Below are 26,303 nucleotides of genomic sequence, written 5' to 3'. Positions count from 1 at the left end.
CAAGAATACAGAAAAAAATGAAAAAATAAAAAAAGTTGAAAATTCAAAAAATTAACAGCAGATGAAGTAGGGGGGGGGGAGGGTCTCAAAGAATAGGCACGTGACCATGCCCACGATTCCAACCCTCCTAGCAATCTGAAATAAAAAAATAAAAAAGATTATTAATATAGAGTAATGTCGCTATGGCATGAACTACGGCCGTACCCAAATTTCAATTTTTACTACTATTAAAAAAATTCGAAAAAGTAAAAAAAAGTAGTGAAAAAAATACATAAACTCGAAGTCTAGCGCTATGCACGGCCATCACTCACACTAATTGAGAAACATTCCAATTCAACTATTGTAAAATTTGCTATAGTTCTATTGGAAAGATACAGAGGCAGCACTGGAAATTTTCATCTCTTACTTTTTACAATAGTAAGATCGTATTTTTTCATGAATAAATAGTATTTCTTCTTCTAAAATATTTGACAATTAATAGTAATAAAAGTATAGTCCAGTTTTACAATAGTTGTATCGTAAATTCTCCTAGAAATTTTTTCCCGTGTACACCTTATGGTTCCAGATATATCGTGATCAGTCAACACAAAGGTGAAAATATCTTATATATATATCGATATATATATATATATATATATATGCATATATATATATATATATATAGCATATATATATATATATATATATGTATGTATATATATATATTAGGGTGTGCCAAAATGTAACTCCCGTGGAGAACCTTTTAAAATTGGAATTTTGAGTTCCGCTTTTAAGAGGGGCTGCGTTTGGGCATGTAGTTGTACCTTCCCTGACGCGCAACACATCCCGGCTGATTCATTTTTGAATTTAAAAGCATGACAATACGGGCATTCTTTGTCCATAGCACCAATTACTACTTTTGAATGAGCATAATATTCAATATCGGGCTCATACTGGAATGCTAGATGCAGAAATGATGTAGCTACAAATGCTCGATGTGCCTGTTGGCGTTGTTGGTCATTCGCTCTGCGTCTATTGACAGTAAAACGGTGTGATTCTCGTTGTTCTAATCTAATGACTTCATTGCGTTCAGCTCGTGTATCGTCTGATTGTTCTTGACGCAATTGCGCCATTCTCACACGCGCTCCAGTATTTTCTTCCTGAACTTGTTCTTCGGTTCTTTGGGCTCTTCTATTTCGAATACTTCTAGATTTATATGTATCACGGCTCAAATTGGCCCCTTTGCGTTTTGTTGGCATTGTTCACTGTACAATACAAAACCCACATGAATAGAACTGATTGAATTATTTAATTATTATATTAATCATTTATTTTATCTTTGATTACATTAAATATACATGTAAAAATTAGATAGTTTCACGAAAGCGAAAAATTTTATGTTTCTTAATTATATCGAAAATACATATTGTTAGAAATAGTGAAAAAAAAATTCTGTCGAAGTTAGAGCTCTTATAAGTAAACACAAAAAAAAATTTCCCAATTGTAATAAAAATCTAACTTTCACCGAATTCGTTTTTCACCATTCTCAATAATAGTTTCGTTATAAATAAGAAAGAATAATTTTTGATTTTATAATAAACGTAAAAATAATTTATACTTACAACTCATTAGCCGTTGTTTGCGGGAAATCGTGACACGTGTTGAGTATTTTAGAGGTTATGTAAGTCACTTAATTAACTGATCGTGCGATTTACACTCAAAATTAATAATTTTATTAGTTATTAATAATTAATTATATTCAATAATATTAGTTATTAATAAATAAATAATAAAGTTACTCGAGAATATATTTGATATGAGAGTTACACTGAGATAGTAAAAATGTTTAACTACTACGCTTGAAGCATAAACACTAATAATAGCCGAAAACTTTAGAGGTAACATCCCTACTCCGTGCTGTTTACAGGGTGAGAAGTGACACCGGTAGACACATGGAGGGGATAACTTACCAAGTGATAATAATTGATGTTATTGAGCGGGATAGAAAATGATAAAATTATGAAAATGACTATTAAAAAGCAAGGGTTGGTGATAAAAAAGTGCAAATTTAGAGTTGTATGTATTTTTTGATGCCACATAATAAAAAAAAAAAAAAATTTATCAAAAAAATATTAGAAATATATATATATATATATATATATATATTAGGGTGTGCTAAAATGTAACTTCCGTGGAGAACCTTTTAAAATTGGAATTTTGAGTTCCACTTTTAACAGCAGCTGTGTTTGGGCATTTCCTGAGATATTTCGGGTTGAGAGAATTCATTTGATTATTTATAGGATTTTTAAAAGGAAATTTAATTGTGCACTTCCGGCCAAATTTTGAATTTTCACCGGAAATACCCAAACTAAGCTTCTGTTAAAAAATTATATGAAAATCAAACGCAGCCCCTGTTAAAAGCGGAACTAAAAATTCTAATTTTAAAAGGTTCTTCACGGGAGTTCCATTTTGGCACACCTTAATATATATATATATATATATATATATATATACTATATATATATATATATATATATATATATATATGGGTTATTCGATGCCAAATCGGCAACTTTTTTGCCCGACCTCCTTCGATTTCGCTCAAAGTTTTGTATCTTTTTCTACCTCACAAAAGACATTTTTAGGATTTACTTCAGATTTTTTTACCCAACCCAAAAAAAGTTACGAATTTTTGAAAAAAGACGGCTTTTTTTTTAATCGCTAGAATTTTTCTAAAAATTAACCGATTGGGACCAATCAAAATCGAAAATTTTTGTTCATTAATGTAGTTTTTAGAAAAAAATTTCAGAAGTCCGGATCTATGAAATATTTCGGTTTTTTCGAAATAACCGTTATGTTTTTGAAGTCTGACCACTTTTATTTTTTTTTTTTACTCAAAAAAATCTTCAACTAATTCTAGAAAAATCCGCACTAGTTTTAAGATGTTTCGACAATCGCTTCTAATTTTTTTTTAATTAAAAAAAAGTTTTTTTCAAATTTAGCTTATTTTGTGTGACTTTATTATGAAACTAGCTGTTACCCGCCCAGTCCGCTGGGCGTTTATAGAATTGTATTTGTACATTTAAACTTGAAATTTAATTGGAGTATTGTATTGACTTACAGAGATTCCAAATTTCATCGAATTGGCATTTACCTTTTATCTATGTGATCATTCGAGCTATTATTTATTGTAACTTTCAATGTGCAATTAATATAAAATTCCCGTGGCTTTCTTCAAAAAATGAATAATAATTGACACGAAAAAAAAAATTTGAAATGAGCATTGAAAGTTTCAGTTAAAGTTATTGTAGGTCTCATAAGTGAAGTTGAAATCTGTCTAGCTCAAAGTGCAGGGAATTTTGCTGTTAATTAAAATTTCCTCCGTAAAAAGAACAATTCATCGGTTAGTGATCAGCAAAAATACATGTATGTCAATTTCTTAGTCCGTTGACTGAATAGCTACATGGAAAGTAAAATTTTGGAAACGTTAAAATGACTTTTTAGCCGCTGCCAAAGAGACGATTGTTGTAAGAAAATATAATTATTAAGAAAGAAAAATATTCAAATCGGTTGACCTTGGAGGCCATCCCTGTGATTTCCTGTTTCTCTTGAGATTCTATCAAATTTTATATCTGTAGGAACAATATGAATTTTTTGACAATCATCACTCCCGCACTCCTATGTAGGGGAGGAATTTCGTAAGATCCTATTCGAGATGATTTCTACATTATAAACAAAAGGTTCCAACAAAAGTTCGAGGCCATAGAAACTATTGTTTGGAAATCAGAGATTTTCATTGTTAACGCGCCCGCAATCCCTTATGGGGTTAGAATTCGAGAAAATCCATTCTTAGCTGAACTTGACATCATACACGAAGATTCCTACCAAATTTGGAGTCTGTAGAAGTTATTATTTGTAAATTAAAATTTTAGATTTTAAAACCCAGCCCCGCAATCCCTATCAGGAGTAGAATTTATTTCAATCCATTTTGAGATGATCTCTTCATAAGAAATAAAAAATTCTTACTAAATTTATATTTTTTAGAAGTTATATTTTGGAAATTAAGAGTTCTTATTGTCAACATGTGAGTGCGCACTCACTCCCGCGATCCTCATTGGAGGTGATTCGTTGTAAAATCCGCTCTTAGATCAATTCTATATCACATATAGAAGACTTCTACTCAATTTGGAGCATGTAGGAGCTATATTTTGAAAATCAAAATTTTTTTTGTTAATACCCACTCCCTCAATCCAGATTTAGAGTTGTCACAAAATTCACTCTTAGATCATTTCTACCACACATATAGCAGATTATTACCAAATTTGGAACCTATAAGAGCTATAGCTTGGAAATTAAAAATTTTCATTGTTAACACCTACCCCCGCAGTTCATATTTGGAATAGGTTGTCATTAAATCCGCTCTTAGATCATTTCTACCTCATATGTAGCAGATTCTTACCAAATTTGAAGTTTATGGGAACTATAGCTTGGAAATTAGAAATTTTAATTATTAACACCCACCCCCGCAATCCCCTGTCGGGTGAGCTATCGTAAAATTCGCTCATAAATGATTTATACGTCACTTACAGAAAATTCCTACCAAATTTGGAGTCTGTAAGAGCTACAGTTTGAAACTTAAAATTTTTCATTGTTATTACTCACCCCCGCAATCCCCTGTGAGGTGAAATATCGTAAAATTCATTCATATACTATTTCTAGATCTCTGACAGAAAATTCCTACCAAATGTGGAGTCGATAGGAGCTATATTTTAAAACTGGAAATTTTTCATTGTTAACGCCCCCGCAAACCCCTTTGGGGGAGGAATTTCTTAAAAACCGTTCTTAGCTGACCTCTACATGGCAAAAGTAATATTCCTACCAAATTTCAAGTTCCTAGGTCTGATGGTTCCCGAGATATCGTGATGAGTGACTATATAGATAGGAATCTCATAATAATATAGATTAGGACTCCTATTTCATAACCAGCACTGGGTTGACCGACATCATATATGTCCTATCATTCGCAGAATAACGTGTTCTGACTGTACTGTTAAAAATTTCTAGAGTATTTTTACTAAAAATGTGTTGGAAGTTTTTACGCACCACACAATATAGTAATTATAATACACAGTTTTGTAAATTTACTCCACTTTTTATTCCAACTCAATTTAGGAAAATTACGAAACAATTTTTGTAATTTACTAAACATCTATCGGCAATTTGTTTAACAATATTACAATACGAGATTGTAATTTTACAAAACAAAATCTATTAAAAATGTTTTGTAAGTTTAGTACCCCGAGAAAAAATATTCAATATACAGGGTGTCCCAAAAGTCACGGACGCCATTGTAGCATCTGATGAAAAAAATAATTCTGAGACGAAAAGTCCTCAGCCATTTTTCAATTAACCGCATAGATAATTAATTCTTAATTAAAAATAACGTCTCTTTATTTGTTAGAGAGAGAGCGCCAGTGTCCAGTAAAGTATGTGCCAAACAAAGACACAACTAACTGTATGACTAACTAGTTTCTATAGCTAACGTAGTCACACATATTTACTTACACATTCACACGTGCAAGCGTCTTCGTTAGAACGCACTTGACTTGACACTAGTGCTCTCTCTCTAACGCATAGAAGGACGTTATTTTAATTAATAATTAATTACCTATGCGTCTGATTAAAAAATGGCTAAGGACTTTTCGTCTCAGAATTATTTTGTTTATCAGATGCTACAATGGCGTCCGTTACTTCTGGGACACTCTGTATATTCATATATATATATATATATATATATATATATATATATATATATATATATATATATATATATATATATATATAGGTAGTTGATAGTTGAAATAGTAAAAAAGAATAATTTGATTTGATATTTGATGTGATTTTATTTTTATGAAGCGCTAATTATATTTTCCGGAATTTGGTACTTCATACAGACCTTAATTTGCTATTCATTAAATATAAAGTGAAAAACGCATTTGCCCTAACTAAGAATCGAACGCGAGCCACGCACTTGCTAGACCGATACCTAACCCCCTACGCCGTACGACCGATCGATGGTTCAATATCTCATCATTCTTATAAGCTAATCCTACGGGGTAATGGAGCATTACGACTTATTTTTACATCATTTGTGTTATTTGATGCTGTTTATTGATGGAAAATAACTAACTTTTACATTATTTATTATTTATTTATAATCATTAAATATAATAAAAATTAGAGTCTAACATATACTCGTTCAAATTTATCGATTCCGAAATGATCATTCGAAAGTAATATTAAAATTTATAAAAGATAAACGATGCCTCGAATTTCTTATTAGTAATAAGTTATTACAAATAAACAACTATAGACTGAAAAATTAGTAAAAATGAATATGAAGGACATTGTTGTTTTTTGATACATCAGTCTACATCAACAAGTAGACGCTATTATGGTTCAAATTTATAATCGTATTGAACTTCGGCTTTATAATTAAAAAAAAATTTTTTTAATATTTTCAAAAACATAAAAAAATGACTTATAACAAAATCCCAACTTGGAGTATTTGAAACTAATTTTTCCCATTAGTTTTATATAAAACATATCTCAAAAGTTATACTGTATAGTGATAGAGAAATATATTCAATAATTATGATTTAAATTAAAAGTGAAAATTAAACACTGAAGATTTCGAACGTGTTTATTCTCACCTAAGAAAAAAATAAGTATCTCAAATAATTGATTGTCTACTGAATATATTGTTTACGAACATTAAAGTTGACCATAAATAATCAATGGAAACTTTTATTTTTTTATTTTTTATTTTTTGAATTATGGGGAACTATTTAATTATGCATAAAATTGAGAAAAAAACGGCCCTTCTTATATTATACAAAATTGCTATAACAAAAAGAATATGGTAGATGAAATTACAAACAATGTTTGCACATATAAGTCGTTTTCATAGTAATTTAGCAAAAAGTTTTGTAAAATTACCACACACATTATAAACAATTATAATTGTGGGTGAAATTAAAATTTACGATTTAATTTCACAATTAAAATTTGAATATTACAAAGAAAGTTACTAAATTTTTAAAGACTCCATTGTAATTTCTATTACAACTTTGTTTTGTGATTTTACAAAAATTTCTAGCAAACCAAATTACAAACAATGTTTGTAAATCTCAAAGATTTGTATTGAAATTCGACAAACAGTTTCGTAAAATTACAATACAATTAGGATTTTTACATGAAAATCGTAAAATTACAATATATCCTACTAAGTTTCCTGACATTTTTTGAAAAATTACCAAAATTGTTTCATAACTTCGCAGTAGTAAACATCGATTTGTAATTTTACCCAACATTTGTTTTGTAAAATGATTGTAATTTTACAAATATTTTTAACAGTGTGTATACCAATTTTTATTAAAATTGGTCAAGAATTCTTGAGTTATAAGAAGACATACAGACAGACAGACAGAAAAAAAGTCAGATGTGAATTAGCGCATCATAAAACGATTATTTATCACAAAATTAGATGAAAAAATTGAATGTACAGACAGAGTCAATAGATTTATATAGTAGTATAGATTTTATTGGCTTCCTCGTGAAACTTCAGAAGTTGAAGAATAAAATTTAATTTGAAAATTTTTAGTGGTTATCGTCCGGAAATTTTTTTTTTTTCAACTTCCCGCTAAGAAAATCGAAGATTTTCAAAAATCTTTTGAGGTCATAGGAAGCTTTCCTGACCACCCCCGCGATGTTGTCACTATGTCTGTATGTATGTATGTGTATGTGTGTGTGTGTGTGTGTGTGTTTTTTTTTTTTTTGTTTTACGGGGGGGAGGGAATCCTTTTTACGGATTCTAGGCATAGTTGTTTGGCCTGGATATGTGGCGACTCGACGCAGTGTCATACTAAAACTCGACGCTAGCGCCCCTACCCACTAAACCCTAAACCCCTTTTCCTCTTTCCCCTAATCCCTCATGGAAACCGCCGTTAGGCATTACTTCGTGAGGGGAGGATCTAGCTACTGCTCTTTCTTCTGGCAGCTGAGGTGTTATTTTACCTTTCTTCTAGTTGTTGTCATTTGCTCTTCTTCTTTCGATGGAACGCAAGTCTATAAGGACTTCTGTTGCAAATGTGCTGATGGCGTTCCAGGAGGCTCTTGATGACAACATTGCTTCTACTATTGTCTCTGGTTGGATTTTCTACTTTAGGATCATCTCCAGCTCATCTCGCTGTGGGTAAAATCGTAGGCACTCAAAGAAAACGTACTCCGCATCTTCATTGATTTCTGGACAGGACGGGCACTCCGGTGAATCATCATGCTTGAAGCGGTGAAGATACGTCCGAAAACATCCATGTCCTGACAACAACTGCGTCAGATAGTAATTGACCTCGCCATGACTTCGGTTTAGCCAAACGTCGATCTTCGGTATGAGACGGTGTGTCCATCTCCCTGTTGTCGCGGCGTCCCACTGCGATTGCCATCATGCGATGCTGTTCTGCCGTTCTTCAGCTCTGAGTTCCTCGGCACTTTGTGTGGTTGTCCTCTTTCGTTGGTAAAAGTTCCGTCTTTCCTCAGCTAGGACTCTGAGCGGCAAAGTTCCGGAAATGACACACACTGCTTCCTCTGATATTGTTCGAAAGGCGCTTGCAACTCGTAGGGCACTCATACGATATATTGGTCCAGCTTTTCTCCATGAATCTTGCACCTCTAGTGCGTCAGCCCAAATGGATATTCCGTAGGTGAGCACCGATGTGACTACTGATGACAATAGTAGCCTCCTGCTCTGCTTTGGGCCTCCGACGTTCGGCATCAATCGTGCGAGCCTAGCTCTCACTACTGACGCTTTCGTACAGACGTGTTCCACTTGCTGCTTTAAGTTGAGTCGGGCATCAAGCATCACTCCCAGATATCGTATATGAGGTTGTGATGTGATTTCTCGGTCACCGACTTTTAGCTTAATTGTTTCAACTTATTTTTGGCTGGTAATAAGCACTGCTTCGGTCTTCTGCTTGGCCAGTTGTAGGTTCACTGTATCCATCCACTGGTTGATCTTCTCAAAAGTGATGTCAAACAGATGTTGAATCTCGTCGAGGTGTTTAGCGACGATCACTACGGCAACATCATCCGCATACGCTACCAGTTTGACACATCTTGGAAGCTTCAGTCTCAGGAGCCCGTCATACATGATATTCCACAGAAGTGGACCAAGAACAGAGCCCTGTGGCACACCACCGGTTATATCATACTCTTTCGGACCATTCTTTGTATCGTATTTCAGCACTCTATCTGTAAAATAGCTAATCACTAGTCTGCGAAGATATGTTGGCACGTTCTTCTCGTCGAGAGCTTGCATGATGCAGTCCCAATTAGCGGAATTGAAAGCATTTTTGATGTCCAAGGCAGCCACCAGGCAGTACTTCTTCGTTCCACCCTTCCATCTAGTTCCTGCGATTGCCTCTTTGGCCGTATTAACAACCAGGTTGATCGCGCCCAGGGTTGATCGTCCTTTCCGGAATCCATACTGGTTGTCTGCCAAGAGTGGGTTGACTACTGCATCTATTCGCTGATGGATGATACGCTCAAATATCTTACCCGCCGTATCTAGCATGCAGAGTGGTCGGTAAGATGACGGTTCTTCTGGCGGTTTCTTTCCTTTAGGTAAAAGTACTAACCGTTGCTGTTTCCACTTACGAGGAAAAGTCCCCTTGAGGCCCCTCCTTGAGGCATGCGTTGTAAGCGTCTAGAAATAATGTTAGTGCTGCCTTTATGATGGTTTTCAAGGCTATATTAGGGATTCCGTCCAATCCCGGCGTTTTATTATTTCCTACCCGATTACAGGCCTCCAACAATTCTTCTTCAGTGACAGGTGGAATGTCGTCCAGTTCATCTTGCGTTGACTGATAATTGAGACTGTGTTGCTGTGGAAACAGCGCAGTGACGATTTTCTGAAGGAGTTGGGGACACGTAGCTGACGGCATTTGTTGTTTCTTCAGGTGCGTCATGACCACCTTATACGGCCGACCCCACACGTCTTTGTCGACCTCGTATATGAGCTCTTTCCAGCATCTTCCTTTGCTCTCTTTTATGGCCTTATTAAGTTCACGACGAGCTTTTTTGTACTCTGCGATCAGCACTGCAGAGTTAGGTCGTTGATAGCCACGCTGTGATATTCTTCTCTTTCGATGACACTCTTTACGGAAGTTGCTGATATGATCATTCCACCAGTGTACCGCAGGTCTTGAATTCATAACACGTTTGCGAGGCATACTGGCATCACAAGCTTGTGTTACTCGCATCATCAGGGCCTTAGTATGTTCTTCTGCACATCCAGTCTCTATCGGATCACTATCGAGGGCTGTTAGCAATACTTCTGGGTCAAGAGATTTCACCTTCCAACCGACGGTGTTAAATTACTTGATAGGCCCCCTGAGGTTCTGGTCGTTTGACGTTTCCCAGAGTATCGCATGATGGTCACTGGCAGTGTAGATGTCCAGTACCTTCCAGTTAGTGTTACCTTTAGCAATGCTGGTACTGACAAAAGTGACGTCTACAATCGAGTGTGTGTGTGTGTGTGTGTGTATGTGTTTTTTTTTTGGGGGGGGGGGGAATCCTTTTTACGGATTCTAGGCATAGCTGTTGGCCTGGATATGTGGCGACTCGACGCAGCGTCATACTAAAACTCGACGCTGACGCCGCTACCCACTAAACCCTAAACCCCTTTCTCTTCTATCCTCTGATCCCCCATGGTACCGCCGTAAGGCATTTCTTCGCGGGGGGAGGAATAAGCTGCCGCTCTTCCTTCTGGTGGCTAAGATGTTATTTCTTCCTTCTAGATTCGGTCTTTCGCTCTTTTCCTCTCAATGGATCGCAACTCGGTAAGCACTTTTGTAGCAGAAATACTTGTGACGTGCCAGGCAGCTTCTGACGACAACATTGCCTCTACTATTGACTCTGGTTGGGTTCTCTTCTTCAGAATCTTCTCTAACTCATTGCGCTGTTGGTTGAAACGTGGACACACAAAGAGGACATGCTCCGCATCTTCATTGACCCCTGGACAGGACGGGCACTCTGGGGTATCATCGTGCTTAAAGCGGTGGAGATACTTCCGGTAACATCCGTGTCCTGATAACATCTGCGTTAAATAATAGTTGATCTCACCGTGACTCCGGTTGAACCACACATCAATCCGAGGTATGAGACGGTACGTCCACCGACCTTTCTCTGCAGCATTCCACTCCTGTTGCCATCTTGCGATGCTGTGTTTCCGTTCTTCCCTTCTAAGTTCTTCAGGGCTCAGTGTGGTTGACCTTTTTCGTTGATATAGGTTCCGTCTTTCCTCAGCTAGGACTCTGAGAGGCAGAGTACCGGAAATAACACACACTGCTTCCTCTGATATTGTGCGAAAAGCGCTAGCTACTTGTAGGGCACTCAGTCGATATACTGGTCCAACCTTTCTCAATGATTCTTGCGTTTTTAATGCGTCGGCCCAAATGGATATTCCGTAAGTGAGCACCGATGTGACTACTGATGACAGTAATAGCCTCCTGCTCTGCTTTGGGCCTCCGACGTTCGGCATCAGTCGTGCGAGACTGGCCCGCACTACTGACGCTTTGGCACTGACATGCTCCACTTGCTGCTTGAAGTTGAGTCGGGCATCAAGCATCACTCCCAAATATCGGATATAAGATTGTGATGTGATTTCTTGTTCGCCGATTTTTAGCTTAATGGTCTCTACCACTTTTCTGCTGGTAATAAGCACTGCCTCAGTCTTGTGTTGCGCCAGTTGCAGGTTCACTGCGTCCATCCACCGGTTAACGCGCTCAAAAGTGAGATCGAACATATGGTTTATCTCGTCAAGGTGTTTGGCAACAATCACTACGGCTACGTCATCTGCATATGCTACGAGTTTGACGTTTCTTGGCAGAGTTAGTCTTAATAGACCGTCATACATAATATTCCACAGGAGCGGGCCTAGGGCTGAACCTTGTGGTACACCTCCAGTAATATCATACTCCCTCGGACCGTTCTTCGTGTCATACTTCAAGACCCTATTTTCAAAGTAGCTTGTTACGATCTTAAGAAGGTATTCTGGTACATTCTTCTCTTGGAGGGCCTGCATGATGCATTCCCAATTGGCGGAGTTGAATGCGTTTCTGATGTCTAGGGTCGCCACCAGGCAATACTCTTTCGTTCCACCCTTCCATCTGGTTCCTGCGATTGCTTCCTTGGCCGTATCAATAACCAGTTTGATTGCGTCCAGGGTTGATCGTCCTTTCCGGAATCCATACTGATTGTCTGCCAGGAGTGGGTCGACTACTGCTTCAATTCTCTGGTGAATTATGCGTTCAAATATCTTACCCGCTGTATCTAGCATGCAAAGTGGGCGGTAAGATGACGGTTCATCCGGTGGTTTCTTCCCTTTAGGTAACAGTACCAATCGTTGCTGTTTCCACTTTTGCGGGAAAGTCCCCTCCTTAAGGCATGAATTATAAACGTCTAGGAATAATGTTGGAGCTGCCTTTATGATGGTTTTCAAGGCTATATTAGGGATTCCGTCCAATCCCGGCGCTTTATTATTCCCTACACGGTTACAGGCCTCCAGCAGTTCTTTTTCAGTGACAGGTGGAGTGTCATCCAGTTCGCCTGGCGCCAACTGGTAATCGAAGTTGCGTTGCTGTGGAAATAGTGCAGTGACGATCTTCTGGAGAAGTTGAAGACACGTAGGTGATGGCATTTGTTGTTTTTTTAGGTGGGTCATAACCACCTTATAAGGCCTACCCCACACGTCTTTATCCACCTCGTTGATGAGCTCTTTCCAGCATTGTCTCTTACTATCCTTGATGGCTTTGTTCAATGATCGACGGGCTTTTTTGTATTCTGCGACCAGCTCCGCAGAGTTAGGTCGTCAATAGCCACGCTGGGATATTCTTCTTTTCTTTAGACACTCTTTCCGAAGAACACTGATGTGGTCGTTCCACCAGTGCACTGCCGGGCGTTGGCTTATGCTGTGTTTCCGGACCATACTGGCGTCACAGGCCTGGACAACTCTTTTCATCAGGTCCTTGGTCATTTCTTCTGCGGATCCAGTAGTAATCGGTTCACTATTCTCAATTTAAAAATATTATTTCAATGATTAGAGTTTTAATTTAACGAATTTGATTACTCTTGATGGAAAAAAAGGATTTCACCTATTATGTCATCAGAAAAAAATCACTGTTTTGTTTCGCGCAGTTTTTTATAGTGAAAATTCATTTATCTGGAAATCAAGTTTCTACCGCAACGTTATAGTCACTGAAAGCGTTAAATCTGATGCTGAATTACTGGAAATTAAAACACTCTCTATCCAGATTGTTTAAAACTACAATAAATCTCCATGGGATCTAAATAGTATGCTCCGCTCCTTTGTAATTAGTCAATCCAAGTGTTTTACAAATAATTCATTTAAAAACACCTACATCCAACTACTTCCATTTAAATACACTGTAATCACTGTAAACACTCACTCTGTTTGCATAACACTTGAATTCCCTTTTTTCCCAGCTCTTGATCAACGGTCATGTTTATTAACCCTTCAGAATGCTTGTATAAGACACCGGGATGTTGATTTTCAAAATTAGGTGGAAAAATCCATCCTTACATTTTTAAAAGATTTGTAAGGATCTATAAGCTTTTATTCATGATCTTTTATACTTTCATTCGAAGTAATAAAGGAGTTAAGACTGTCATATATTTTATGTCTTTCCACTTTTATTAGCTAATATAAAAATTTCCTCCATTTTAAGCTCCAAGCCTTTTTATTGAAGAAAAATTAAGAATGAAGAAGTTATAATAAAAAATATTGATTACGGAAAAATAATTAGTGAAGAAAGTTGAGCGTAAAAAAAAAAATAAATAAAAACGAAACAGTGTCCGATATTATATGGTCAGAATTAAGAAACAATTCACGTTTTTATGGACCGTGTATCTTTTTTCTGCAAAAGAGAAAAAGAATCCCAGCACGTACCCGAAAAAAAGATTTCCCTAGATAAAATAAAAAATCAGAGTATAAATTCAACATTTTATTTCGCTAAAGACATTTGAGTGAAAGCATTTTCATAACTCTCGTGCATTCTATTTTATGAAATAAAAATATTTAAATAAAAGCTTAAGAAATGACTAAATAAATATACATAGACATATTCGCGATTTTATGACAGACTAAACTAGAATTCATACGAAATCACTCAAATATTTATCGGGTATTATTATTATTGTTGGGAAGTATTCATGATGACGTACAATGGATTTACGTCATAAACCGCTTTCTGAATTTTTTATTTTTTTTCTCCATGCATACATTTTTATTGGAGCAATGTTTCTTTTGCAGCTCGTCGGGGGTGAGTTTGACATGGAGCTAAATTTCGTCATCCAAGATGCTCAGAACATCAGACATATGTTGGAGCTGTTGGATCATTGTCCGCCAAATCTTCAGGTGAGTTTTTTTGATCTTTTTTAATCTTTTTGAAAAATTATGGACATTCTTAGTAAAATGAGTGTGAAATAATTCATTTACAAAGTAGCAAGGCATAAAATGTTTCAATCGTAAAGTGAGGTAACTAGGAAGGTACTTCATTTCTTGATGGTTATGTCTCGCACTATAATTTTAGAGGCGCCTTAATATCCAGCAGCGCACTAAAAATTTAATTTTGAAAACGTTGGACCACTCGTAAAAGGTAATACGAGTGTTCATAATTTTTTAGTTAGCTCCACTTCTTTAAATTCTTTAATGATCTATATTAATGTAAAAAGGGTCTCATGAAATTTTATGCCTTAAAGAAATTTGGGGAACACTGATTATGAAAAATTCACATTTTTTAACTGTGACTTTTATAAATATAAAGTTTCATGGTCTTTTTTAAAATAAGCTCATCTACAGATCTAGGATCTCCTCAGTATGATAAATATTTTCAAGTCGAATTTCAAGTCTGCACGAAGAAAAACTGTGTGAAATTAAAGAAATCTTAATGCAAAAGTTACACGGTTATTTTATATTATATTTGCAAAAAATAAATGTTAAATTTACAAGTATGAATATCTTAAAATTAAATTTTTAAATAATGTCATATTCATACAGAAATACTGTTAAATTTAAAAAAACCGATCTCTGAAAATATCATTCTTAAGAGAAATTTTTAGATAATTACATACAAATATTTATATAAAATTTCAATGCTAAATTTATATAAGGTAAAAGACCCCATCAGTAGCGGATACTCCATTACTGACACTTTCTTTGATGTTGCTACTTATTCAATTAATGAAATCATTAATTTCAAAAATGAATATTTTATTTCTAATCTTTAAGACCTTTAGATCAAAAAAATTTTTAATTTTTATTCCAAGTAGAACATTTTTTATTGAAAGAAAAAGTACCACTCATAGAGGTTAAAGGTACCACTGATGGGGTCTTTTACCTTATCTTCCAATATAAATTTAAGATTTTTTCCACATGTTAAATTTACATTTTTTGCAATGCAAAATTAAAAATTTTTATAATATAACATTGACAGTTCTCTGGGTGTATTAATTACATTTCTAACCCTACAAATTTTACAGTTATGGCTTGACAGGAATAAATCTGTTAATTTAACAGATTTTTCTGTAATTTTGATGGGACGTTTTTTTCCATGTAGATTTAAAAATTTAATTTTATAATTCATCCTGCAAAATAGACGGGAACTAGCTAATAAATTAGAATATGAAATTTCTATAAAAAAGTTCACTTTTCAAAGTGTAATAAATTCAAATTTTACCGCACACTTCTACCATGAACGCCAATCCAGAATTTGAACATTTATTTTTCCTGAAATAGAAATAATTCATTGACAAAAATTAACGGAAATTTTATGAATGTTCATTGTATTCTTCTCAAAAACCTAAAATGAATGATAATAATTTCAATAAAGCCTCGAAGCAGCCGAAATAAAGAAAAAATTTCATAAAAACACTTGCTTAATACTCCTTTTCAATAGAAAACTTTCAATGATCGAAAGTAGTTCTTGGCTTCAATCGGCCATACCTTTTATCTCTTTATTCTATCTCATAAAAATCTTTTCTATATATAATTTCTCTACTTTTGTCTATCAATGGTATATAACTTCAAGAAATCAAGTGTCCTTGCAATTCTCACAATTTTACCTGCTAGTAATTAAAACATTCATTAAAAACAGTTCAACTGCTTTAAAAAACATCAATCTATTCAATTAAAATGAACATTTAATTACGCTAAAAAAAAATTGAAGTAAATTATTTATAGACCTGCATTGTAAGTTAATTTTCAAAATGGCGGTTTATTTTTCCATTCCTAACCTCTTTACAATTTGACTTACAAAAAAAAACTCGACATTACAACTGACAATGGAATTTCTTATTGTTAACCGTGGAACGCAGGAATTCAATAAACACGTCAGTAAACGCAACAGAACCAGAGTTAAGTCCAAAGGTTCGAGTTAACGCCATTATATTAAAAAGCCGAGTGGTTTCCATTCACCGACAACTAAATCTACCGAGTCCACACAAGTCATGACGTCTGTGAAAGAACACGCGTTTCTCTAGATACATAATGGCTGCCCAAACTTAAACGTGCAACGTAGCGCTACAACATCACGGTATTGTAAAGTATAGTATAGTACATTATAGGTCAGTGTGTACCTAAGTCTGCTTTGACTTCACCTCAAACTGAGTGTGTATAGGACATAACATATAGTATATGTTATACGTATAGTAATACAAAGTTATACCAGTACAGTAGACGTATACTGCCGGCACGTTTTATACCACAGAAAATTTACGTGTACTGAATCCAAATATCGTTGTTTTCTCTAACTATTGCCCGTGTGCCGTGTGTCGTTGCGTTACATCACGTATTACACACGAGGTGTTACCTCCAAATGTTTCTATTCCTTTGTATGCATGAGCTTCGGATGTATATTTAAATGTTACGTAACTTTGCACTTGTAGTGCAATACGTAATTCATAAATCTTGTTACTTATTCATCAGAAAAGAACTGACGTTTTAATTTCACAAGAGCGTACATATAAAAATTCAAAATTGCTTGGATAGAATTTTTATGGAAAATTGAGCTACGTCTCAGAAGGAGGTTAGAATTTTTTATACGCGATGATGTCCAAATTTCTTACTTAATCCGGGATAAAGATTGAAGCAGATTAAAATTTGTTCATGCTAAAAAAAGAAAACTAGTTGGTTCCATACATTTTTTTTGAATGAATAATTTTCTTGGATCAAGAATATTTCTCTTGAATTAAGTAATTTTTTTTCAGTGATGAAATAAAAATAATTTTTCACATGAAATTGAGACTCGATGAAGTGAATCCAGAATAAAAAAATCTGCCATGATTATAATAAAAATGATAACAAAGTATCCACGGAAATAACACATCATGAACAGAATCATGACAAACTGCGCTAGTTAATTCCGATAAACCTCCGATTGACCGAAATAATGGTACCACTAACTCGACCCCTCATTTCGAACATAATTTAATCATCAGTCAAGCACACTCCTGCTCTTGACTTGGAAATTCTCGCGTCAACATCCATACATAAATACAAATGGATTATGTTTATCAAATTCGATTCAACAATTGCTATCAGTGGATTAAACGGAGATGAAATGCTTATCGCTTCTCTGTTCCATTCCAGAAGCACGAAACCAAGATTTAAAGGAGGAATAGAAGGATGGAGGATGGAAGGTGGTGTGCTTGAAGGGTAAGAGTGAGGCTACCGTACCGTGAAACTCCTTTAATGAAATTATCAATTCAGGGTGTCACTGGGTCGAAATTGATCTCGAGTTGATTATAGTTTGCCCAACGTAACACTTGCGCTTACGGCAATGCCCCTGAATGATGATAGAGAACCAACCCAATTTATGTGTACTTTAATTTTGGTACTTGATCATTACTTCCTAATTGTTGGCTTTATTAGATATTCGTTTTATCTCAACGCCGTAATTAAAAGACCAACTTTATTATTTAATTATGTTAGTTTTTAAAAACTTAACCACTCCACTGTCTGCTTCCGAATTTACAGCTCCAGCTTGACAGTCAAATTTGTGAGTGCAAGTTTCAGGCAATGAAAATTTGTTGAGACTCTTCAAGTTTTGTAAGTAATTGGGTTAGTGTAAATGTGGTGTAACTTTTGGCAAAGTGATTTTATAAGAAGTTTTCAACAATTTCAAATGAAGATTATTGCGGTGGAGTTCATTAATACTGGCAGCAAAAGTTAAATTTTGAAAAGAACATTTTTCTTTAAGGTTGTAGGCACTTGGAATTTTCAAAAAATTGTTTTATTTAATTTTTATATATATATTTAAGTACATATACAGCAAATTTAATGTTAATAAGACAAGAATTTTCAAAGTTACACCGATGTTTGTAAATCTATCTCAGAGTGGGTCGCGTAAAAATGGGATTGAAGCCGAACAGCTTTAAACGTATTGTTCTCAAAATAGTCTTTTCGAAGTCGGTGAGCAAGATTTATCGAACAACGGCCCATAAGATCAGTTTTTAATTTTTATACAATTTTCTTAACTATATTTTTTGGTAATTGATTTAAGAATTAATAATTCCAATAAATAATTTATATATTCACAAACAATTTAAAGCTAAAATTTTCATCGAAAATCGATCATTTTTTTGTCAAGCAGCCCTTTTGTTAAAAATAGATATTTTTATCATTTCTTCGATTACTTACTAAATAATATCTTATATTAACGAAATGATTTTGGATTTTTGATTTTCGATGATTCAAAGTGGAGATATTGTGCTCACCGCAAGACACTTTTTTTTAACGATCCTCCTGCACAGAAAAAAAAATTTACTTGAATCAAGAAAATAATTTTGGAAAATTTCATCATCTTTATTCAAGTAGAAAAATTCTTAAACTAAGAAATTGTTCTTGGCTTAAGTAAATTTTACTTGATTTAAAAATTTTTTTTCTTAATCCAAGACAATGAAGCTCTTCTAAATTATTTTTTTGGTTCAAGAATTTTTCTCTTGATTCAAATTAATTTTTTTTTTCTGTAGGGAAATCGTTTACAAGAGCTAGAAGAATGATTATTTAAAAAAAAAAACTCATTAGCAAAGTTAAAAAACATTACTATATATGTCTATTCATTTTGATATTAATCAATTAACCCTTTAATGTTCGGCCTTGAATTCCCACTCTTAATTTGAGTCATATGTCTTTTTCTTTAAGTGAGAGTTATAGTCTTTTTCCTAGAGAGGGGGCTAGAAAAATAGTAGAAAGGGACGCACGGACACACTACTACAACTAAACCGTCTTTCACACAACCGCATAACGGACTATTATTGGCTCTCTCCCCTAACAGCACACACCGAGATTCTTTGCGACTCCAGAACATTAACGGGTTAACAAGCCTCTTTAGAAAAAATGATCTAAAAACTGCTTTTCTCGACTTTCTAAATACATGTAATCTCTTGACTCAAATTTTTTTTTAATAGTATATAGGATGTGAAGAAAAGTTTTCAATAGTGGTTGATAGTGGTAGTAGACTTGCAACACTTAGATGTCAAATTTTTTTGAACTTCTTCTTTCTATATTTTCGACTCTTTTTCATTGAAACCAAATTGGTACAGTAAACATGTAGCGCTCGGCTTGTCTGGGACAATAGAAGCTTGATGAAAATTCCCACCGGTATCACTCTATCCCCAGCGTATTCATTGTCTCTAAAATAACATGGTTACGAGATACTTTCAGGAAAAAAGGCAATATAAATAATGATAGCGAATTACTGTAAATATGAATAAGGTATGAATTAGACAAGTGAAATGTAATTACAATTAGTAGAAAATTTCTGTCGGTATTGAGCTTAATGAATCAGAAAAGGAATTTATGAATAGATCCATATTTTTTTAATTTCGTATTCATATCTATAATTGACTGCAATCTAACTTTGCTGCATAAATAATCAATTACAAATTATGACCAATCAATTAATAACTTTTAGTCCAAATATTCAGAATAACGAATGCAGAAGCAATAACCAATAATTTCTATCATTCAAAACAACATTCCCTTTTAATAATAATTCATATTAATCAAAGAAAGTCTGTTGCGCTTATCAAAATCTGTACAATTAATTGATAATCAATATCTACCAGGTATTTTCAATCATATCATCAATTGAAATCTGGAATATTTCATCTTGCAATTTTGAATTGCGTTATCAATTCTAAAAAAAAAAAAGCTGTCATCGTTTGATATGTAAACTGAAATCAGTTCCCATGGTAACAGATAAATTCGCTGAAGAATCAGAGGATCAACAAATAAATACATTATAACCCGTGTGTTTAATTTGATCGGAAATTTGGTAAAAAGAAAAATTGCCATTGGAACTTAATAGCTGTAATAAAATAGCGAGAATTAATGTTAAAATATTTAAGGAACATTAAACGTCTGTTTTATTTATTGATTGTCATTTGAATAATCGAGTAGAATTAGCGAATAGTTATGATATATGTTCGCGATTGAAAGAAAAGAGTGAAGGGGGTTGAAAGAGGTTGAAGGAGTAGGAATGAAAAGTGTAAAGCAAAATGCAAATTTGTGAATAGTGTAAGTTGGAAAGAGTAGTTGCTGGATTTAACGATAACGTAAACGAGTGCACAACATCGTGGCGCAGATTCGATGTCGTTACGCTACTGCGTGAGTTGAATATATTGATTTATCGCCACCCATTCACCTACTGATGGAAGGGTGAACCCAAGGAGGGCAAATGTGGGAGGAGGGTTAGCATTCAACCCGATAAACCCGCCTGCAACCCTCTTTCTCTTGCTCTCTCTCGTCTCTTCTGGGTTTAATGTTGGGTCTGGTTCTAGTTCTGGCTCTGGTTCTACTCATCCACACTCAGCCAACCTAGAAACGCTCAACACCCGATTACACTTTACTCTCTCTCTTTCTCAGGGTTCCATACCTCTCCAGCTCCTTCAGCTCTTCTACTTCTCGACTCATTCGTTCCATCCGTACAATCGAGTTGATGCCTGTCTGCTAGGGGTAATACTAAAGAGATTTATGAGAACAACCAGAAATTTTGCAAGTGCACCTGGAACGTGCCGAATTAAATCTAAAGCTTTATCACTGGGAACGCATACCGAACAATCACTGGATTCCCAAGAAATAGACCGTGATTTTAAACTTAATCTTCCTAGCAATTTGTACCTAACAAGTAAGTCATCCATAATTTTCCTTGTTATTTTGAATTGGGCTTTCTTGGGTTCGTTTTTGGTATAGTGGTTTTAATTTCATGCTTTGGATTTCTTTCAATTTAGCAAAATGGAATTAATCCTCCACTGACTGCTTTACTTAACTGATGTCAAGAAGAAACTTCTGAAAATTAGAAAAAAAAATGTTATTTTTTAGTTAAATGACTCGATAAAGCGGAAGTCAGAACGTTACACCTTCTTCCTCACACCGAAACAGGCCCCGACGGAAAAATTTTCGTAAAACGATTTAAGGCATCAAATTCAACTTTTTTTCTTAATTTTTTTTAAATAATTTCAAAATTTATCAGTGTATATTACTGATTCTAGTTTTTGTTGAGGTATAAAATCTAGATTTTTATTTTATATAGTTTTTATTTTTTAATTTTTTCGCATGCAAATTTAAAGACTGTGATGATAAAACTATTTGTAGCCGTCAGTTTCCAATGACATTTTTGTGTAATTTTATTTATGACTTGGCATAATTTAAAAACTAGTGGTCTTGATATATTGGTTTTTGTTACTAGAGTAATTTATTTATGTATACAGAGTGTCCCAGAAGTAACGGACGCCATTGTAGCATCTGATAAACAAAATAATTCTGAGACGAAAAGTCCTTAGCCATTTTTTAATCAGACGCATAGATAATTAATTATTAATCAAAATAACGTCCTTCTATGCGTTAGAGAGAGAGCACTAGTGTCAAGTCAAGTGCGTTCCAACGAAGACGCTTGCACGTGTCAATGTGTAAGTAAATATGTGTGACTACGTTAGCTATAGAAACTAGTTAGTCATACAGTTAGTTGTGTCTTTGTTTGGCACATACTTTACTGGACACTGGCGCTCTCTCTCTAACAAATAAAGAGACGTTATTTTTAATTAATAATTAATTATCTATGTGGTTAATTGAAAAATGGCTAAGGACTTTTCGTCTCAGAATTATTTTTTTCATCAGATGCTATAATGGCGTCCGTGACTTTTGGGACACCCTGTATTTATTATTATACAACACGGAATATAACGTGGATGAAAATTTCTCGGTTGGATTTTGACATGCATTCATACGAATTATGATTAAGTGGCTCATTAATAATCGTTTTACTCACATGGAAATAATGGTAATAAGTATTAATTACTTCACTTAACTTTACTCTCAACTGCTCTTCATTCATCTTCTCTATTTTGCTTTGAAGCATTACGGTAGAATTAAAGTTATCAAAGAGGAAATAAATTTATGAATTGTTTTTACTATCGTCGAGACTTTATTTTTTTAAGTAAATATAAAAGCTAGTACTTAAAATATGAGTAAATGTTTTATCTTAAAGTTCTGCAATCTCAAGGATTGGAATCGCGAGCGTGAAGCACCAGCGAAGCCTACATAAGCAGAAATTTAATCCGGATAAAACTCTCACGAGTATCTGGGATGAATCTTTTCGTCATCTCAATGCTTATTTTTATTTTATGTACGTATAAATGTATATATATTTTGATTTATATTTATTTATCTATATTTTTCTATTTATTATCATTTATCATACACATCCCACGTGCTCGTCTGCCTAGAAAAATATTCATAAAAATAATACAAGAGATTAAATAAACTTTTTTGTTCGGATAAATATCTTCAATTTTTCATCTTGTAAAATATTTTGGATTTATTTTTACTGTACCTCGACAATATAAGATTGGAATTTTCAATCTACAAATCCTGGGAATGTAACAAAGCTGGTGCTTCAACGGAGAATCATTTTTTATACTCTTAATAAAATTCTTTCAAGTACTGCAGGGGAAAATCTCTTTAGAAATTTCAAAATTTCGAATTTTTTTATAATAAAAAAATATTATATTTAAAGAATATAATGACAAGACAAAAAATCAAAACAATAAATAAATACGGAGTTCTTGCATTCTCAAAAGCGTCGGAGCCCTAATTTTTTATCATAATGAAACTTTAAACTTAATTTGCTCAAAAACGTATTTTTAAAAACTGCTTGTTCTCTAACTCAAAAAGTTATTGATCAATTCAATTGAAATTATGTTCTGTTTTTCTCTATATCATCATCGGAATAATTTTCCTAAACTTTTGCAAATTTCGTGTAAATAAATTACTATTTTGGAATAAACAAATTTCGAAAAAAATTGTACAAAATGTGAGCTTTCTTTTAATGATATTAATTAATTTTCAATTTTATACTCTTTCATCATTCTGAAGGTATATCCTTCCCGTATATGCATCAGAAATAAAAAGCAATTGTTTTTATTTCACATCAACAAAAAAATAAGAAGTTTCTGTCCTTTTTAAAGTCTAGACAGAATGATGTTAAAACTTCAAAACGATATGATTATTTTATCATCAACAAAAACACTCATGACGAATCCCATTTTGATCCTTCTTCTTGAGATTAAAATAAAAAGAATATCAATTTTTCTCCATCTTTTCAATAAATAGTTCTTTATCAATTAGCTGGCGATATTTTCTGCCTGAAAAGCGATATTTTCCTCAGTTTTAATGACGATGACAATAAAAATGTTGAATCTTGAACAGAAGAGACACTTACCTGAGTTATAGTATCACTTAAGACTCTATCAAACTTAAGTAAAGTACTTTTGAAATTACGTTTTCGTATTTTATCTTGAAAAGTTGAGGGTACGAACAATGAAAATTCAACAACTCTGTGTCATTTTGTTGGCATGCGTACATACTTTCTTTGCCGTGTTTATACATAACAGCTATACTATACTATACCTATACATGTTAATATTTCACGCGATATTGAAATGTCAGTTTTATTGATGTCATGATTTTTCCGTAAAAATTTTATGAGAATAAATCATTTCATTTTGAGGATGAAAATGGAAAAAAATTGTTTATATTGATGTACAAATATGAATATCAATTTAAATCAACGCTATGGAAGTAAAGTTAGTGAAGAAAAAGTAAAAAAAAAATCGTCCTTTCGAGCAGCATCGTATTATATTAAGTTAATGTGAAATCGTTTCGTTTAAAAAAGGTGACAGTGAAACTTATCAGATGCAATCTCACAAAAAATATCTTTCTTTGTAAAATAGATTGCCTAAGCGAGTGAAATTCTCAAGCATTTATGTTTTCTTTTTCATTTTACATCACGAAACATTTTCGTTCTTCTATATGTATATATAGATGCACGTACAAGATGTCTCATTCCACAATTCAAGAAAAACGGATTCTCAGTGAATGCACGACGGCACTTTTCGGGTTGAAGCTGACAAAGATCTTGGGAACTGAGGATGTCAATATGCTGATGAGAATTTAGTTCCACGTCACGCATCTATGACGCCCTTTTGAATACATATACTCTATACTGTATATACATATACAATGTGTGATTTATAAGGGAGACAAAGTTTAAAGTTTTGGATTTTTTTTCAGATTTATAAATTCCGGTTCTATGATTCCCGGGGGAAAAAAAAGACGCAGATAGATGTGTTTATCAGAGTATTCTATCCTTCTAATGTTAACAGTACATTCGGTATATATATACATATTGCTTACAATTGACTGCGTTTGGTTTCACGGTGCTTCGCCTTTTTGGTTTGCTTTGATAGTTTATCCACTGGAAAATTATTCACTCTATATTTTCGACCTAACGGTGTTCCTATTTAAATATATGAATCTTCATAAGCTCTTAATTCCATTTTAACACTCTTTTGTAGGTTATATGGAATGGTTTCTGAAGTTGTTTGACATGTTGATAAAACCTACAGTTGTACCTGCAAATGTAAAAATTTGGGGTTATTATTTAGAAAAGTAATGATTTTAATATTAGGCAGAAGCAGAGCAGGCCAAAACTTCCCTTAGGAAATGTAACAAATTTTTTATTTCAAAATCAAACGTACTGATAAAAATAATTTTGCACATTTTGTCATGACCAAAAAAATTTTTTTCGTCAAAGAAAAAATTTTTATCACATCTCTGACTATGCAAGTCTGATCAGATCTACCCGGAAAAAAATGATCAGACCTGACCATGTCTGTTTATGTACGATCAGGTCTGAAATTAGACCTGCTCATCCCTGTTCATGTATGATCAGGCCTGAAATTAGATATGGTCATGCCTGTTCATGTTTGCCCGTGAAAAAATTTTCTGATCAGACTATATCAGGTTTGATATAAACCATCCATATCAGGCCTGATATGGAAATTGGCCATATCAGACTATATATGCCTTGATATAAGTATATCAGACTATGTACCCGCCCCGGTAAAAAAAATTATGTATCATTATATTACATAATTATAAATGAAAAATGGCCTTATATAATTATGTATAATTATTTCCATAGGAAAAAAAAATCGGCGCGAGTGGGAATCAAACCGTGGACCTACCGCTTGAGAGACTAATTCACTACCCCTTTACCTAAGAGACTTACTTGGGAAACAAAGTTTATTATAACTACAAGTAATGCAAATCGTATACATGATCGATTCATAGTGAACAAAATTTTTTATCTAATTTATTAATTATTAACTGTCAATATTTATATATAATAATGGTATCTATATGTAGATTTATAAAATTATCTATGCATACATGAAATCGCAAAAATGATTCTACGATATATTGTTAAGGTACTTCGTTGCTTTAGAATTTATAATTTTGAAAAGCTTAAATTTTGATGGAATTATTTGTTTAGTATATGGAACTATATATTGCCGGAGGGCCTGGCTAACAATTTTTGAACTTGACAAAACTAATAATTTTTGTAAAATTAAATTTTTTTTTAAGTTCCTATTATTTCATCCGAAAAATACTATGTGTTAAAAGATTGTTAATCATTGGAGTAACAGACTCTTAGATAGAAAAAGAGAATGTTTTATGGTAATCACAAAATACCCACTGGAGGAAAAAAAAATTATATAGAATTCTATATGAGATAAAAATGAGATATGAGCATATCAAGCTATATCAAATCTGATATAGACATATCAAATTGATAAGGCTTGATCAGGCCTGATATGGCCAGTTTTCATATCAGGCCATATCAGGA

The 26,303-nt window shown here is 33.8% G+C and overlaps 1 protein-coding gene across 10 annotated transcripts in view; it reads left to right on the top strand.

The window, feature by feature from the left end:
* LOC123271818 (neurobeachin) overlaps nucleotides 1–26,303 on the top strand; it is a 497,397-nt gene that overhangs the window by 245,124 nt on the left and 225,970 nt on the right. For all 10 annotated transcript variants that reach the window (XM_044738256.1, XM_044738261.1, XM_044738253.1 and 7 more), the window contains exon 2: nucleotides 14,366–14,470. In XM_044738256.1, coding sequence (XP_044594191.1) covers nucleotides 14,366–14,470 — 105 coding nt within the window. The remainder of the gene's footprint in view (nucleotides 1–14,365; nucleotides 14,471–26,303) is intronic.

This window comes from Cotesia glomerata, linkage group LG9, assembly GCF_020080835.1.
Source record: "Cotesia glomerata isolate CgM1 linkage group LG9, MPM_Cglom_v2.3, whole genome shotgun sequence".
Taxonomy (NCBI): Eukaryota; Metazoa; Arthropoda; class Insecta; order Hymenoptera; family Braconidae; genus Cotesia; species Cotesia glomerata.
This window is presented reverse-complemented; position numbering and strand designations above follow the sequence as displayed.